Here is a 17,785-nt window from a genome sequence, read left to right on the forward strand (position 1 = left end):
GATACGTTCCTCCATCATTGCATGCACCTAAAGCAACATTGCTTTGGTTTCATGGGTTTCATTGATTTCATTGTATTTCTTGACGACTACTGTGGCAGTCTTTGTAAGCATGATTCCACCGTCATTATCGTCGCAGTTCCCTCATCAAGAGCAAAGCAAGGGACAAAAAGGAAAGAAAGACTATCCGCAGCGAACTCCCGAGGCTGAAGTAAAGTAACACGAAAATAACTAGCACGATCATTGTCTTCATCACAAGTTCTTGCTATCCACCCTAACCATCACGTTACTCGCCTCCTCCCTTGCCTTTTGCATATTCTTCGAGTACCGTTTGCCAGCGATCAGCCACCATAGGAGCTCGATAATGATGAATCCGCCAACACAGACGCACGTGTAGTTCATGTTTGAGGCTGTAGATGCGTTAGTATTCTCCGTGTCAAACGTAACTCCCATCTGATAAGATGATGTTGTATATAAGGGAGAGGAGGCGAACGAAAGGTATGTGAAAACCGACGTACCGGTCACGGGCATATAAAACGGAAAACTGAAGAAGACAATGGCAAAGACCAGCCAAATAACGGTAACAATGTTGACGGTCATGCCTGCAATATGCGGGAGGCGAAAAGGGCCGCGATGCATCGTGCTGCGATTCAGCACGACATTAGTGAAGATGGGCACGAGATATGCGAGATTGTTAATAGTCCTGAGGTATATGTTAGTCCGGATGTTTGATCTCGAAGTGTCCGAGAAAGGCGTAGGAGAGCAATAACAACAACGTACGTTGCAGAGCTAAGCATGGAGTTGAAGGCAGTGGTAGATCCTAGATAGATACAACCCAGAAGGCTTACGATCACTGCCACACACATTTGTGCATTCAAGGGGACCCCGAATCGAGGGTTGACTCGGGCCCAGCTTAGGCAGTCAGTGTCTTAACTAGCAGAGTTTAGTTGTTGCTCTACTTACACCTTGGAGAAAGGAAGGCCATCGTCGCGAGCAAAAGCCCAGAGCATTCTTCCAGTGCCTGCGGAGCCATATAGTTAGGAAAAGATATAAATGTTTGAGCTTAAAAGGTGTCATACTGAGCTGTGAGCCAATCATGCAAGGCCCAATGGCAATCCATAGAAGGAATGTCAGTGCGAAAGCGCCTCCACGGCTCTGTGTTGCTTGACCAAAGATCGCTGCCAGTGGTAGACCTGTTGGACTGTCTGCCAGACTCGACCAGTCTTGCACCGAGAACATGAGGCTGAGAAGGTAAGAAAGTCCAGTAATGAAAGCAATAATAAGGGTGCATGCTATTGCAGTGAATTGGTCAGCTCCCTGCGGCGAGAAAGATTGGGGATGCTCGAGACACACCTAGGGCCAAAGGTGCATTACGCCCAGGCTGAACGATATATTAGCCATGACCGTGTTCTGTTGCAATATAATGCTCACGTACATTTGGCATCTCCTCTGTGATATGCTGCAGCCACGTTAGCAATGCGTCAAGAACAAGGAGTTAATGCGTACTGTAATGCCATCCAATCCCCCGAGAGAAAACAGCGGATTCACCAAGCCCGTGATGAAACAGATAACATTGCTTTCCCAACCTGTATTGTTCATCCAGGTTCGAAAAACAAACTTGCTATCATTGTGGGTGGGCGCTGTCGCGGCCACTGTGACCGTGATGACAAACCATGCTAGCTGGAGGTATACCACTGTCTCTTCGCATTAGCAAGCCCCTCATCATTGCTGCCCTAGCACAGCTTACAGGCAAACTTATTGATGCTCGGGATGTAACGATTTCCAAACATAACCACTGCAGATGTCAAGACATTCGAGACCTGATATGCAACAAAAGTCATCCAGGGTTTGAGCTTAATGTCATCGTGATACAACGCAATTAGGGCCATGAAGTTTGAGGCATAGACCAAATTTGTTGATGCTGCCGTGAAAATCCCTGTAGAGTAGTTAGTGCAGCCTCTAGCCAGAATCAATGGTAGTGTTGTCTTCTCACAGCCAAAGACTGTAGAACAGCCGGTCAGAAAGCTCAAGAGACTGTTATAGCGCTTTGGGGCAATAGCTGCGATCCAGTGGTACATTCCACCTTCGACTGGGTAAGCCGAGACGAATTCCGCCAACGACGTGCCCAGGAAGCACTGGAGGATAAAAACGAGGATAAATCCGTAGATAACTAACTTGGTCAGCGATATAACCCTGGATTACTCTATCCGGAGTAGACTATACGAGCACCGGGCCCACCAGCGTTGATGGAGGTGATCAAACCAAGTCCAAGCCCTATCAGCTCACGGTGTCAGCAATGATTGGTCGACCGTATACACAGATAGCCAACGTACCAGTCCAGGATATGGTACAGTTAGCAGCCAGTCCAATTAAGCTCCAAACAGAAAAATGGCGCTTCAGTTCCTGTTTGTGACCTGGTAAATAATGAGTATACATACTAATTTTGCTGTGCTTGGGAAAGCCAATATACCCATTTGGGCCAAACGCAGCTCGTCTGCATCTTGAACTTGGATGACTGCAGACTCTCTGCTGTCTGGAGCTTTCAGGCCAGGAGCAGAAGTATCTGTAGACCTGTACATACTCTCCGCAGGTAGGCACGAGCGCTCTATGTGAGGTTTACTGGCCAGGCGTATCAAAGGATATTAGGGGTGATTATAGCAATGTTTTCAATAGGAAATGAGCAGGAGGTACAGGTCGTGACACACCATGCGAAGGTGTCTTGTCAGTAACACAGGGATGAGGTTAACTGTGAATAAGGGAATGTGTCGGGTGCTTTCACTCCAACAAGTATGAGCAGTAGAAGCATACCTAGACAAATGAGAGCCGGTGATTTCTACTAAGCCGGAGAACTTCCCAGTTCACCGGATTTAGCGGTCAGATCACCGGGAAGACCGGGCGGTGATCACAGATGGCAATGTAACACTGCTTCGGTGTCATCAACTAGTAATACTGATGGTAGTTAGACATCATACTGCCTGTCACGACTGTGTACTATCAGATATATCTCCCGAGCGGGCGCTTATCTGGCCTCTCGGAGCAGCTACAGAAGGTCATTGGCCTACAATGCAAGGGGCCCGACATTGAAATGATGAGCAGTGGAGGTACTTGGAAGCATACCAGCCCTGAGGCCGACATCGATATCAACTACTAGTATATGAAGTGGAAACTCGCCCACACTACCTACTTCAACAACTTGATAAAATTTATATCGTGACTTCGCGGAGTGAGTTCGGTTGGAAGCTTTTAATTCCGATTATCTTGAGACAGGAAAGAGACCAAGGAAAAAGAAGAACAACGAATAAGGAAGGGAGAGTGGATGCCAAAAGGAGGGGGAAGTGGGGAGGAAGGACACAAAAAGAATGGCTGGTCCCAGAGAGGCTCGAACTCTCGACTTCTGAGTTATTAGCTCAGCACTCTAACCGACTGAGTTATGGGACCCGCTTGTTGAAGCAGCGTTCAACTTTAGGCATTATAGAGCACGGTGCTCACAACTTCGACCTTAATAAACCTAGGAGTGTCTTTATCATCTGATGGGAGAGCTCTAGTGAAGGTATTAACCCTACTCACAACCATGGGAAACATAGGATGTACGGCACACATCTATGGACATTAATATTATACTATCTAACTATATACTATCAGAAGCTTTGCATCCATAACCTGTCTTCATAATCACTCTTGCGTGAGCCATCCACAGAGGTCGTAAGTTCATAAGTGGTGCCAGTGGCGTATCCATAGAGGCCATTAGAAACATAATTACAGAAAGTATATATAGTTGAGAAGACAAGCTAGACCAAGTCAGGCTACAGTAGCCTGGCCATGGGCTCTTGATGTTGCAAGGTCTGGGCCTCTCGAAAACACCTCAAATCCCGTCTCAATCCCTATGCACTATTGGCCGGCTCGGGGATTCCTGTCATGATTCACCGTCGGAACAAAATAGTCCGAGCGTGTGCTGATCAGAACGAACTTGGGACACACAAATATCTGGTCAGCCATGGCTAACGTAACCAGCCCATGTTAAAGAAACTATTCAATGACTTTTATAGCGCCCAGCGTTAGTGTCACCACCAGTATTGGCATCCTCGAAATTTCTCTCACCAATGTCACGGTAAGCCTGCTCTCGGGCTGCCGACTTGTCGCGCCGAATCGTCAAACAATTAATTCCCAAGAAAGTCGTGATCCGGTTGATAACCAAGAATGCCCAGTACATATAGATGGCAAAGGCAAAGAGGAGATAAACCCGCAGGTACAGGAGCTCCACCCACGCGCTCATCCCGGGAAGACCAATCCAGGGCAAGTTCACTAAAATGGCACCACCAACTAGAGGGGTTTGCAAGATTGTCCAATGAGGGAATGGCTGTCTCAGAAGATGCGCAAGAATGATCTTGGTAGTCATCCGTCCAAAGACGAATGAGATTGTCCAACAGTACAGCACCAAGCGGTTATCAGCCAATATGCTCGAATAAGGAGAGAAGAGCCAAGCCATATTGCATCCAGTGAAGACGATCATTGGTACCCACTCCTTGAAGATTGGGGATATGGGGAGATTCTGTTTCCTTCTTGAAGAAATGACGTTGTAGACACAACCAGGCAAATGCCCCAAAAAGAACGATGAGAGAAGGAGGGGAATCCAAAGGTCCTTCATGGAGTTGTTTCCAAAGATCTGGGGGATGTTCAAGAACTCGACGATCGGCCGAGACCATATTTCAGGTCCATACCAGCCCGATGCCACCATCAAACCAATTGCGATCAGAAGACCCTCGGTAGGGCCATTGAAGTAGCCGAGGTAGAGTGTATGTGTATGATAGGTCTCCCAGGTGGAGAAATACATTGCGAGGCAAGGAACGAGAGCTGTCCAGGCGCCTAGACTCGTGGAGCCAAAGCCCAACGCGGCAGTCTCTAGTAGACTAGCAAGCGTACAATTCAAGGAGTCGATGCCGTGACTGTTACATGTTAGCAACTGCCCATGTTACTCCCAAAATGCTCACTCACTCAAACAACTCCCCCAACCCACTAGACGTTCCCGTTCTCCGGGCTTGTTTGCCATCAACGTTATCCAGCGTGGAGTACCTTTGGTATGTGAGATAAGACCACTCAATGATATCCAATCTTAATGCTTACATCCACATGCCAAAAGCAAAGCTGTAATATAACCAAGAGGGACCCTATCATCGACAAGGCTTAGTGCTGGGCGAGAAATTGGTAAGCAGGCCGGTTGTTTGCTTACAGGTCCCACAAGGTCAGGCATCAACATCTCTATGAGCATCACATTTCCGACAATGAACATGAAACCCAATAAGGTTACCATGTTCGGAGCTATCCACATCGGCAGGAGTTCGACAAACGCATTCCACTAAAGAGCAAAGACCATTTTTAGACAGGAGTCGCACGGCGAGGATCGCGTGAGGTAGAGGATATCGTACGTAGTGCTTCAGGACATATCTAGAGATAAAGGATTTATCCACACTCTGGTACTTGTAGCTTTTGAGTGGCGCCAGAGCCTCGTCGGAGAGCGAGTCTTGGATCGCTAAGTACGATATAAAGAATCAGCCAAAAAAAGACTTCATGCCTAATATAGAGTCAGGGGACGAACCTTGGATCCTCTCGAAAATTGCGTTCATTTTGCTTCGGATTCCGCCAATGGAATGGTATATCAGTACTTCAGCAAATTGTATCGTACGATTGGGTTTAGTTCATTGCGCTATGAAGTAGGAGGTACAACGACAATTGATGGACGAGAGGTTGAACCAAAATCTGCGGTGCTTATAACAAACACCTAGGGAAACGATCCTTAAATCCCCTGAGAAAAAAGAGTGGAACGAAAAGGGACCCAAGAGGATCGGCGGACGTTCCATCCGCGGATCACAATTTATCACGTGCTGGGCGGGCTGGTCTGTGAGCTCCGCAGCTTTCGACGCAACAACGCGACATGAGAAACAGAGTGAAAGTTGGAGGTTGATGAAGAGCCCTGTGGCTTTTTCTTCTTGCGTTTCACGCTCATTACTGTTTGATAATAGAAAGGTTTCTCCCTATTTCTAGGTGGTATGACTCCTGAGTAAACTTCGTTTTCCTTCAGCTGTCTTTTGAATAACTCTCATCTATCAACCACTTCAGGCCGTTGTTCCCCGCTGCTAAAGCTTCAACTACCGCATACGAGCCTCTTCGCATCAACGATTCAGATTATTTATCATCTCAGTGTCGACTGAAAACGATATTCTAGAGGTTTTCTAATTGCTCCTTGAGCTTGGACATGACGGTAGAGGATCAGGGAAGCGCTCGCGGCGCAGTGCACGACTGAGTACTCTGCGCAATGCCTGGCGTCGTCGATGCTCCTGCCGGCTCTGCCTGGCAGGGACTGGGTTATACCGTTGCGCACCAGAAGGTTGAGCTGGAGCTAGACTTTGCAAATAAGAGCCTCAAGGGAAAAACTGAAATTACGATCCATCCACACTACAAAGAGCTCCGTGTTATTCGATTAAATTTCCGACAGGGCGAGATTAGGCGCTTGAATGTCTGCGGAAAGATACCGTCAATGAAATATGCGGATCCCTACGAGTCGCTACAACTGTACGGTCCCCATTATCATCAACGACTTGCTTCGAAAATAGATGGCTTGCTTAAGTCCCCGCCGGAGCCCGACCTGCTTGTGTCGGTCCCAAAGAGCGTTAGGATTGAAGAACTTGACCCTTTCTCGGTTGAGGCCCAAGACCAAATGGCCCTCCGTGCAACTGGCACTGCCGACGATTCTGAAGGCCCTTTGAGCTCCAAAGCGCCAGATACTACGCTTCCGCGTTTCACGGCACTGACGGTCAACATTGATTTCACTATTGACAATATAAAGGATGGGTTGCAATTCGTGGGGGTCGAGAATGGTGACAGACGTTATCCACATGCCTTCACGACAAACTCGCTTGGATATGGGGCCGGTTGCCCTCTTTTCCCTTGCGTTGACGACACTTCGTCACGTTGCACCTGGGAGCTTTCTATCAAATGCCCCTGTTCGTTGGGGGATGTGTTTGACCGCAAACCCCGCGATCCATCCGGCTCCAGCGCTTCTGGGCGCCCTAAACCGACGTCGAATTTCGGTCGATACATATCTCCGGATGATGAAGCCTTGGACCTACTGGTGGTTTGTTCTGGTGATATGACAGATGAGATTATTGATCCGAAAGATACCAGCAAGAAGACAGTATCCTTCGCGTGTACCTCGCCGCTCTCTGCCCAGCAAGTTGGATTTGCTGTTGGCCCGTTCGAATATGTCAACCTTGCACATTTCCGGGAGAGCGACCAAGATGAGCAGCTTGGCCAGAATGCCATTCCTTTGCATGCTTTTTGCCTTCCCGGGCGAGGCGATGAACTCAGGAACACTTGCTTTCCGATGGCGAAGGCGATCGACTTCTTTTCCTTATCATATGGGTCGTATCCATTCTCAAGTTACAAAATGTGCTTCGTAGATGACGCGCCTGAGGATACGTTGTCGACAGCGTGCTTGTCAATCTGCAGCAGTCATCTCCTATTTCCTGAAGATATCATCGATCCGATGTACGACGCGACCCGTGCTCTTGTTTACGGCCTAGCGTCTCAGTGGATCGGTGTAAACATTGTTCCAAAGGCGCCAACTGATACTTGGGTCACAGTAGGCGTTGCGTGGTTTATCACAGATACGTTCATGAGGAAACTTTGTGGGAATAATGAATATCGCTTTCGACTAAAACAGATGTCTGATAGAGTATGCGAGTTGGATTATGAGCGTCCCTCAATATTTGACATGGGAAATATACTCCAGCTTGACTCCTCTGAGATTGATTTCATAGCACTTAAGGCCCCTCTCGTGCTTTTCATCCTCGACCGAAGGCTTACGAAAGCTAGTGGAAAGGCCACAATGTCCCGCATCATTTCTCGGCTTTTTCTCAATGCTCGAATGGGCGATATCCCGAACGGGGCGGTATCCACTATGCTTTTTCAAAAGACCTGTGAACGACTAGGCCATGCGAAACTGGATTCATTCTTTCAGCAATGGGTCTTTGGTGCTGGATGTCCCCGCTTTCAGGCTACACAGAGGTTCAATAAAAAGAAGCTTGTAGTGGAAATGATGATAAAACAAGTGCAATCGGAACAGCCTAGCACACGTGACCTGGACAAGAATACATTTATGCGCGATGTCAAGGAGGAGATTCGGGGTATCTACGCCGGTGTTGTTCAGCCGGTTTTTACTGGCTCCATGACGATTAGAATCCACGAAGCTGATGGTACACCTTATGAACATATTGTCGAGATTAAAGAAGGTGTCACCAAATTCGATATCCCTTATAACACCAAATACAAGCGTTTGAAGCGGAACAAAAGGCAGAAAGAACGAGCCGCTGCTGCTTCGGGGGGTGATCCTAATGCAGAAGCACAAGAAGATGTCTTGCTTTATTGCTTGGGCGATGTACTCCAGAGTGAGGAAGAAATCCAAGAGTGGAAGTTGGCTGATTGGAGTAAGGAAGACGAAGAGCGAATGGGCCAGGAGTCTTACGAATGGATTCGCATGGACGCAGATTTCGAGTGGGTTTGCAAGCTTTCTTTGGTGATGCCAGGTTATATGTACCTTTCGCAGCTCCAGCAAGATCGAGATGTTATAGCCCAGTTAGAGGTTAGTTGAATCGTCGCTGCCTTGAGAGCTTTACGCTGACAAACATACCAGTCTCTACAATATATGGCTGCCCAAAGAGAACACCCGTTGATTTCCACGATTTTTGTTCGAACCCTGATGGACCGAAGGTACTTCTACGGAATCCGTGTGGCCGCAGCAAAGGCCTTGATCAGGCATGCCAAGGAAGAAATAAATTGGCTGGGGCTATTCCACCTGGAACGAGCGTTCCAGGAATTATTCTGTCTGCCAGGATCACCCATGACCCGCTCAAATGACTTTTCCGATAGGGCTGCTTATGTGCTTCAATTGGTTATCCCAGAGGCTATCTCGAAAGTACGAGATAACAATGGAAAAACACCGATGCGCGTGAAGCGTTTTCTTTATGACAAGCTGCGGTTCAATGATAATTCCAACAACGAGGTAGGTTAACGCACATTTGACTTGGCCCTAGTTCTTAGCTCATGTCATTTCTAGTATTCGGATAATTATTATGTCGCGACACTTATGCAGTCTCTTTGTCACGCGATGCTAGGCAAAGTTGAGTCTCGCTCCCATGATCTGGATGATTTCGACATGGAGGGGGTCCTTGAGTCTCAGGCCGAAGAAAAATTGGAGAAAGACGCCATTGCCGAAATTGATAGATATCGAAGAATGGATGAATGGTCCAGCTCGTACCAGAACATCTATTCTCGTACTACACTACGCTGTCAGATACAGCTCATGCAAGCCAAAATAACGGAGTTAGATATAATGCAGTTCCTGCCTTATACCCGGGCCGGCACTTATGACCTCCTTCGCTTGGAGGCGTTTGAATGTCTCGTGGAGACCGATATTTTCCAGAGCCCTGAACTCCTAAGATGGTTCATTTTTACCATGTCGAGCGACTCTTCTTCTTGGCTTCGACGGCGACTTCATTACCTGTTTGGCAAGGCGCTTGCTCCTGTGGCTTTTGGTCGCGAATCAAGCGATAAGACCCCAGCTTCCGGTGATGGCTTAATCATTGAACAAGAATCTTCCACCGAGGTCCGCCAGGCAGATCTCGCGCGGAGGCAGACAGTCCCTGGAGCCATAGAGGCACTTAAAGGTGAACTCAAAAGCGACCAACTCCTCAAGGAGTCATTATGGGCTGCGTGCAATTCTCCGTGCATTGGGATCCTGGAACTTTCCGAGTTTACTGATCTCTGCCGCATCTTGTATGACCCGACCACTAGTGTGAAGGTTGCATTAAAGTATCCGCGGTACTGGCAAGTGAAGCATCTCGGGAAGGTGAGTTCTACTGCATCATGCCCGGACCGTCTTACAACAGCGCTAATGTATACTGTAGGGACGTCTGCATTTCACTCGCTCCAGCAAATTCCGCACCTCACTTCCATCAAAAGACGCAAACCCTGCGAAACGCAAACGAGAAGAGCCGGGTATGCCACCCCCTGCTCCTCGCATCACATTCAAGCAGTCAAAGCTTGGTCCAAGTACTCCGTCAGCACACCCAAGTCCACGTCCGCAGCCGATCACCAAGCTGCAAATTCCGAATCGATCCTCCCCCGTACCTCAAGCGCCATCCAGGACACCCGCCACTCCAACCACCCCATCTACTCCTGGAGGTGGAGGGTTCAAATTAAAATTAAAATTTGGCCAGAAGCCAAAATAAATTAATGTGTTTCTTCTTATCATTCTTCAGTCATGTATCTTATACTATTATTTTTTCCCTTATTCCTCTATTTTGGAGGGAGGCTGGTAAAGGAGGCTTATGGCGCGAGGGTGGAATGAATATCGTTTCTCGATTTTATTTTCTAAGATTTCTCCATCTATTCCCCTGTTCCGGTTTTCTTTCTCAAATGCGCGTCTGGTTTGCCGGTTTCATGCCCATTTGATGCGGTATTCTCGAGCCATGTTATGAATGATGTCTTGCATAGCAATCATCAGGCTGTGTCGTCAAAGATTATGTCTCTCGATAAGATATACCAAGGGAACCCCTGAATTTGATCCCTCAAATACTGAAACTGCAATTTGATCGTAAACATGCTTGAGATGAAATCGAAGTGCCTTCGATCGTTCCAAAGAGAGCAACCGACCCGTAAACTCCGTACTGCATTAAATTAATCCCACGATGAAGGTATCCAGCGTTTCCTTTATTTGTCGCTTATACGTTCCAAAGCCTGTGTAGGGATTGCTTGCATTAGCCATATTCAAACGGTGGGTATGCAACAGATATACTAACCTCGAGCATGACGACCGAGTTACCGCGAATGACCTGCACAGATGATTAGCTACGAACTCCCGTCGTGAGAAGTCTCCAAACGTACCACCATGCCAATTGCGACCTTCTCTCCGCCCTGCTTCTCTTCGAAAGCATCGTCGAGCACGATGTTCATGAATACCTGTATCATATAACCGTCAGATCCCAATGACCTAGTCTCCTGATATCAACGCTTTCGCATTCGGGGCCGGCAAGTGAAAGGTCCGCAGCAGTAGAAAAGTTCGAATGATCTCAACGTACATCGTAACCTCTCAGGATACCAATGACTTTGCGGTTGCCGTTCAGTTGGCAAAATACCCGCTTTTCCATGTACTAGTCAAACAACTCCGTCAGCTCCTTTTCTGTCCAAATCAACAAGTAAATGTGAGTCGCAAGGTATACCTTCTTCAACTCGGGCTGAGCTTGAGGCATCTTGGCTAGTGAGTTCTGGTGTATATCCCGCCGTAATGTCGAGGTCAGTCGCGCGGCGGAACTTTGAGACACAGCAGTGGGATTAAAGCTGTGCCGGAGAAATGTTCTTCCCGGCAGCTTCCAAAGATGCGCGGAGCTTAGATTAACGCAACTGTTGAAACAACACACACTTCCTTGCGATAAGCAATATATCTACCAGGAATATCAAAGGGTTGATAATACAAAATCCTTATTATGAGTTCCAAGTTTGCAAACCGCCGAAAACCCCGCAAGATTGGCGGGGAGGATGAAGAGGATGGCGGCGAACAAGGTCAGTGGTTTATGCGCAACATGATCCAAAAAACTTCACTAGATTGAGTAACTAACAAGCCGTAGATATTGGGCCGGTTGTCAAGCGCCCCGTTTCCTCTAAAACGAAAATAAAATCCAAAACGCGCCTGTCGTTCAACCCCGGAGAAACTTCAATGGCTGAAGATGGCGAACAGGAAAGTGAAGTGGTACTACCGAAACGGCAAGGACTTGGGAGGCGAGCACTGGAAAATAGTGCTCTCCAGAGGTCACTCACGCCATCGGGATCAGGTAGTCAGCTTCCACTCAGGGTTGGCCCAGAACAAGATCGGCCAAGTTATAACAATGAATATTTGAAAGAGCTTCGAAATTCAACGCCTTCAACACCAAAGAATACTACCGATGATGACCAAGAGAAGACTATTGATGTCGCAGCAAAGTTTGGCGAGGTTATGAAAGTCACAGCGCCGGCCGCCATTCCTAGCGAAGCAGAGATTAGGGAGAAAAAAGAAAGAAGAGCGCGCTTAGCCAAAGAACAGCAGTATGGAATCTCAACAGAGAAGGACTTTATCTCGCTGAATGATACTATGGAGGATGAAGAGTGGGACTCGAGAAATGCAAAAGAGGATCTAAGGGACACTCGGCTTATTCGAGATGATGAGGATTTCGCAGAAGGCTTCGACGAGTTTGTGGAGGATGGCCGCATAACTCTGGGGAGAAAGGCGGAGCGCGAGAGGGTCAAAAAGCAGCGTGAAGAAATGCGAGAGCTCATTGAAGATGCCGAAGGAGTCTCGGACGAGGACGACTCAGATTTAGAAGAAAAGGCGGCTTACGAAGCCGCCCAAACAAAGGCTGCCATGGGCCACGGCGGCAAAGACTATACAGATCGACCAAAGACTCCTCCCAAAATGACTTCCCTCCCACGTCTATCAACCTGTCTTGACCGTTTACGCACAACCTTGGCTGTCATGGAAAAGTCAAAAACCCAGATGATTGATCGAATGGAAGAACTGAGAAAGGAAAAGGCCGATATAGCTGTACGAGAAGTAGAGATCCAGGCTTTAATCAAAGAAGCTGGGGATAACTACGAGAAACTCAAACAAGAAGCTGGGCGCACTCCTGGCTCGGACGAGGATTCAGCTGCCGAGCGAGGATTGGAGAGTATCGGCCATTCCATGGCAGTATCAACCGGAAACTCCGAGGACGAGTCATGATTTACCGCTCAGGCATAAATGCACCTGCCTCTCTGGATTGCTTACCTGCTTGTTAGGAAAGGTTCGACATCGCCCGTCGTTCTTTCCGGCGTATCGAATGGATTGCTGGAAATGACACCAGCCTGGCTTAAGACCTATTTATGATACCCAACACTTTAGACTTCACTTACCAATCGACTAGTTCTTAACTGTTTCATCTAATCCACTTGACGATGATGCGAATGCCTTTCTTCAATTTTCAGCCGCTACGTAGGACGTCGCATACTCGTGGGAATGCACAGTGAGTCATACTAGGAGCTTCCTGATATATATGCCTGGCTCATAACAAACTGCAGCCGGCGAGAATCCATACCGTTTATTGAAACCCCTATTGATGGGAATCATGGAACACGCCTCCACAGGCATTTCGATGCTACTCCTATCGAACTGTTCTTTGACTTGTTTTTCGTGGCGAATCTCTCTACCTTTACTGCTACGCATGAAATTCACAATGTAGAAGCCTTAGGGGCTTACATAGGCTTTCTTGGGGTGATTTGGTTCACCTGGCTTCAGGTTACTCTATTCGACATCAGATTTGCCAGGGACTCGATTTTCGAACGAGCCTGCAAGGCTATACAACTAGCAGCTATGGTTGGTTTTGCATCTGCAGGCACGCGGTTTACCACCCGTGTTAAAGACGAAAATGTTTGGGCCTTTCAATCACTGAGTATCTTTCTTGGCGGAAGCCGAATCTTACTGGCTCTGCAATATACGGTCAACAACATCGTCTTCATTCGGAAACGAATGAGGCCTGCTGCCAAAGGGGTCTCCATCATCGCCGCGACGCTGTTTGTCTCGAGTTTAATCTATCTGGGGGTATGCTTACCGCACAGACAAATAATGACTACTATTGAAGCCACATGCATAGTCTGACCTGTTGGATAGATGTTTTATATCTTCGGGGTGCAGGACGGGATCCGCTCCTATATATGGACCGTTTGGTTTGCTTTGTTCGGAATAGAGATGTGGGTTATAATGGGAGTATCTTGTGTGACACCCGGAATTGGGCTCCAAGATACCCACTTGAATGTAAGAATGGGTCTCCTTACACTAATCATCATTGGCGAAGGGGTCATATCAGTCACCAGAATTGTGAATAGGACCGTGCGGCCGGGGGGCTGGACTAAGTGGTCGTTTGTTCACATTCTAGGAGTCACTACTAATGTGGTATGTGGTCTCAGAGATTCGATCTATCGTCCCTTTCGGGGTTGCTAACACCTCAGGAGTAGTACTTTCTGTGGCAAGCGTATTACGATCTCTCACCAAGGGGCATGCTTGGCAAATATTCCCAGCAGCTATGGGCCCAGCTCCATTTTCCCTTTCATGTGGCCCTAGTTCTACTTCTTGAAGGATCGCAGATCCTTGCTTTGACCCTAGACATTACCTTGAAGCTCACGTACCTCGAGGAAACTATCATGTTTGCTTGCGAGGAACCACGGCCCAGACCCGGAATAGCCATTGGTCTCCTTCGGAACACCATTGAGGACATGGAGATTAATTACAGCCGCGGCGCAATAAAAGAAAAGATGGCCATCGACGCAATCTTGGAGGATTTGCCCAACCACCCCTTGTGCCTGGGAGAGAACGTGATCGGTTTCTTCGTCACAAATGATCACCTTAATAACCTTGTGGGTAATGTTACTGCCGCTCTGTTTTCCAGTATGGGAATCATACCTTCGGAGGAGACAAACATAGGACAGTTGACTAGCTCGCAGTTGCTGAGGATGTACATGGAGCTACTAGGGTTTGTCTACATATATTTTTTCGTCGTTGCATCACTGGTGATGTTTCTTTTTGCTGCCTTTGCATTGTTGGCTCGCCGCCACAGCTTCTGCACTAGTATTGGAATAACGACCCGCATCATCCTCGGGGTGCTCTTGGCGAGCTTAGTGTCTTTCGTCGGGAAATTTGGGCTTGCGTACGATTTCATGACATCTCCAACGATATTATACGCATTCACATTTGTTCTTTTGACAGGTGGGCCGTTCATCTTCGACTAGCTTCTGTTGATTTTTCCGTTCTGATTATCACAGTGTCTGGCGTTGACCGACTCTTGGACCTCTGTGAGAGCCATTATGAGACCAATGCGAACCTGGAAGATGCAGGGAAGCGTAGTCATTCAGATACCTCCTAGCCCCGGGCTTCTCACGGATCCCTCCCTATCATGGCTCCATTTATAAATGCGTCGAATAGTCAGCCATGGAGATCTACACGGAAACGAAACGCCCGACTGCAAGTGTATCACATGAGATCCTGCAGTAGGGCATCCTTCGTCCCATAGAGAAGCAGAGAAGCTGAATCAACGACTATAGCGGTATACTTTGCCACCTCTATTTTTGCGTGATTAGTGTGTCCATATGTTACCCTTTTCCTTCAATGTAGGACCTATGGTTATATGGTTCTGCCCCAAACAACCTCAAGAGTCCTAACCTCCATAGGAATCGATAATGGGCACGGGCCCAGGACGGATTTCCATCAAATCTCTCATCACCTGCAACGAATGCGAGAAAGGATCGATGTACTGTAGTACACTGTGTGTCCTATAGATACCACCACACAACTCGGGGTGGAAAATTAGCGCCAAACATGGTAGTAGTTTGTTCCTTTTTCTGGTAGCACACCAACGTCCCTTGACTCCAGTCGTACTGACAAGGAAACCCCACTGGGAGATTAAATCTGGTCGGGATGGTTTTTTACCATGTAACACCGCTGTTGGGATATGAGGCTGTGAGGGTGTGTAGTGCAAGGCCGTGGTTCAATTAGGGTTAGTTTTGGCACTCCCCGCCGTTCATTTTTATTTAATCCCCCTGAATTAATCTACCTGTTAATACTCACAAGAAAGAATGAAAGAAAATAGTAACTTGTCACTGCATATTATAACAGAATATTAAAGCATATTTCTATCTTTGGTTTTCTTTTTTCCCTTTTTATTTTATTTTATTTTTCTTTTTTGACGATCGTGGAAGATCGAGCTTGCATCGATGTTTTTGATGCTAGTAGGCTCCCCCGGCCCGTTCTTTCCGGTTTGTATGTCCATACCTAGTCTCCCGGAACCAAACGCTTGGGAACCCGAAACTGCGTTTAAAAATTCTTTCTTTTCCAGGTTTCCCAGTTGGCCACACCTTAGATAAAAAAAGGTACTTTTGAAATGTTCCCTTTTTGGGAGGGAATGGTGGTAATGTTGACCCTAATGTTGCATGGAGTGTGGAAGAGGAAGGGGGTTCGGGGATGGTGCGCGGGGTGGGTGAGGCTTGCACTGCATAAAACTACATGGACCCAAAAAATGACAAGTGGATGGTGTACCTGGGACAAGTCCAGGGGTCCTGGAGTAGGGAAATACGCATCATGTGGGGAGAGAAGTTCTGGGCCTCTCTCTCTCTCTCTGGCATGGTTTATTTTCCTTCTTCTGCTTTTCTTTTTGTTGAATGAAGGGGAAGGGTTCTCTTGTGCTCCCTTTCCTGGATTTCTCTGGGGAAATGTGGGTTTGGGGTACTTTAGCTGTGTATGTGACTGTGCGGCGGGTTCTGCAGGATTTCAATCCGAGAGAAGAAATGGTATAGTAGGGAACCGCTCTTGTTCCATTTCGAGGACTTGAAGACAAACCGATTGGTTTGCATGTGTGGTAGGTCATGAAACCGGAGGTCAATGGTTCAATGACATTAGGGAATTGGTATATGTTTGAGTAGCCTAAATGTACCTGAGGGTCGTACTCTCTGCGCTAGAATCCCTTCTTCGTCATGTCTAGCCATGGATTTATCTTTTGTGGATAGAGCTGAAGTGACCTGCATATGCACATTACCCCATGACTGGTACCCACACTGTCAATAGTTAGGACCACACTCAGAGAAAGAAGGAAGAGGAAAAGGCAGGGCCGGGAAGTCTAGAAACGTGCTCAAAAGGGTGGAGCAAACGTCAGTTCTATAGACTCAACGGCGCCACCGTTGTTGTTTCCGATCATTTCTTTGACGCCAATAGATGTTTCGGGTTCCCAGCCCCATGGCTGGCGATATGCGGTCATCGCTGAAGGTGGCATAGGGAAAGTTGATATGAACAAAGCCTTATGTGGGTACCCGGGCATGCCTTTACACATTGCCAGTAAAAACTACCACATCTACCAGATAGACAGAGTGCCACGAAATCTTCTTTTGTCCTTTCTGCATGAGTTCCCGATGCTCCTTTGCCTCGCATTTCGCCTCTTACGCCACAAATGATTTCTCGATTGGGCCGATTGGCCATCCATGAGGTCGAAATTGAGACTCATCAATTGATCACCTAGTAAAGTATTGCAGGGTGACCGTTGTAAACTTAGTTCTTCCCTACACGATTGGTGGCACCCGTTCTTATTTCCCGGCACTAGATGAACTATAGGCCGTCGGTCGTCATCATCTAGCCCAAGATTGGAGGGCAATATACTCTAAAGAGAGCAAGGAATGTTTTCGCATCAGGGCAGGGGGTAGACGAAGGCTTGATGGAGATTGTCAGCCATTTCAGGGGGTTGAACAGAGAGATCTTACTAAAAGAGATAGCTGATCTCGGTGACAATATACAAGAGCTCAATCCAACCTTGTTTTTCTATGCTTTTCTTGGGCATCGCCTTTTCTTGTCTCAGAGACGTTGACAACCTATTGCTCCTCCAGTCAAACCTGGGTGGGACACAACTTTGGGCAAGAGAATCCCAAGAGTGCGCTCCACCAGTCGGGTTACTTCACCAGGGAGAGGAAGTTTCTGCTGGGTGGGAGAGTCTGAGACATCACGGCGCCCACTTGGAATCTCTGTACCGTGGCCTATAGGAGGAAAAAGGTCTCGTGTTCAGCCTATAGGTATCAGCATAGGACAAATCGGTTCACTTTTCGCTTCCGAGCCGGACTCTTTTTTGCTTTGTTTTGTTCCATATCCCTGAGTTCCCACGCCATAGGTTCCAGAGCAAGTCTTGTCGTTTAGAAC

The 17,785-nt window shown here is 47.6% G+C and overlaps 4 protein-coding genes across 4 annotated transcripts; 2 read left to right on the top strand and 2 right to left on the bottom strand.

Annotated features, from left to right (window-relative positions):
* Positions 1–17: 17 nt before the first annotated feature.
* Positions 18–5,618, bottom strand: ANOM_007329 (uncharacterized protein; the record flags this gene model as incomplete). The annotated part of the gene is made up of 19 exons (XM_015552585.1): positions 18–407; positions 516–700; positions 778–909; positions 961–1,018; positions 1,077–1,289; positions 1,351–1,378; positions 1,433–1,456; positions 1,504–1,691; positions 1,745–1,933; positions 1,991–2,167; positions 2,221–2,271; positions 2,331–2,411; positions 2,468–2,560; positions 4,096–4,940; positions 4,990–5,067; positions 5,119–5,162; positions 5,225–5,350; positions 5,421–5,524; positions 5,591–5,618. 19 exons carry the CDS (start codon positions 5,616–5,618, stop codon positions 250–252), a joined length of 2,802 nt encoding a protein of 933 aa, XP_015404586.1. The 3' UTR covers positions 18–249.
* Positions 5,619–6,307: 689 nt separating this feature from the next.
* Positions 6,308–10,280, top strand: ANOM_007330 (transcription initiation factor TFIID subunit TAF2; the record flags this gene model as incomplete). Its single annotated transcript, XM_015552586.1, has 4 exons — positions 6,308–8,632; positions 8,684–9,052; positions 9,107–9,898; positions 9,957–10,280. The coding sequence occupies 4 exons, from the start codon at positions 6,308–6,310 to the stop codon at positions 10,278–10,280; spliced, it is 3,810 nt and encodes a 1,269-aa protein (XP_015404581.1).
* A 92-nt stretch (positions 10,281–10,372) lies between these two features.
* On the bottom strand, positions 10,373–11,363 carry ANOM_007331 (putative small nuclear ribonucleoprotein SmG; the record flags this gene model as incomplete). The annotated part of the gene is made up of 5 exons (XM_015552587.1): positions 10,373–10,788; positions 10,851–10,883; positions 10,936–11,010; positions 11,130–11,201; positions 11,271–11,363. Coding segments are annotated over 5 exons (285 nt in total), but the record flags the coding sequence as incomplete, so codon positions are not given.
* Positions 11,364–11,534: 171 nt separating this feature from the next.
* On the top strand, positions 11,535–14,975 carry ANOM_007332 (uncharacterized protein; the record flags this gene model as incomplete). The annotated part of the gene is made up of 6 exons (XM_015552588.1): positions 11,535–11,610; positions 11,676–12,795; positions 13,204–13,657; positions 13,727–14,008; positions 14,071–14,818; positions 14,875–14,975. 6 exons carry the CDS (start codon positions 11,535–11,537, stop codon positions 14,973–14,975), a joined length of 2,781 nt encoding a protein of 926 aa, XP_015404583.1.
* Positions 14,976–17,785: the final 2,810 nt, after the last annotated feature.

Source organism: Aspergillus nomiae (assembly GCF_001204775.2).
Source record: "Aspergillus nomiae NRRL 13137 chromosome Unknown contig00254, whole genome shotgun sequence".
Classification (NCBI taxonomy): Eukaryota; Fungi; Ascomycota; class Eurotiomycetes; order Eurotiales; family Aspergillaceae; genus Aspergillus; species Aspergillus nomiae.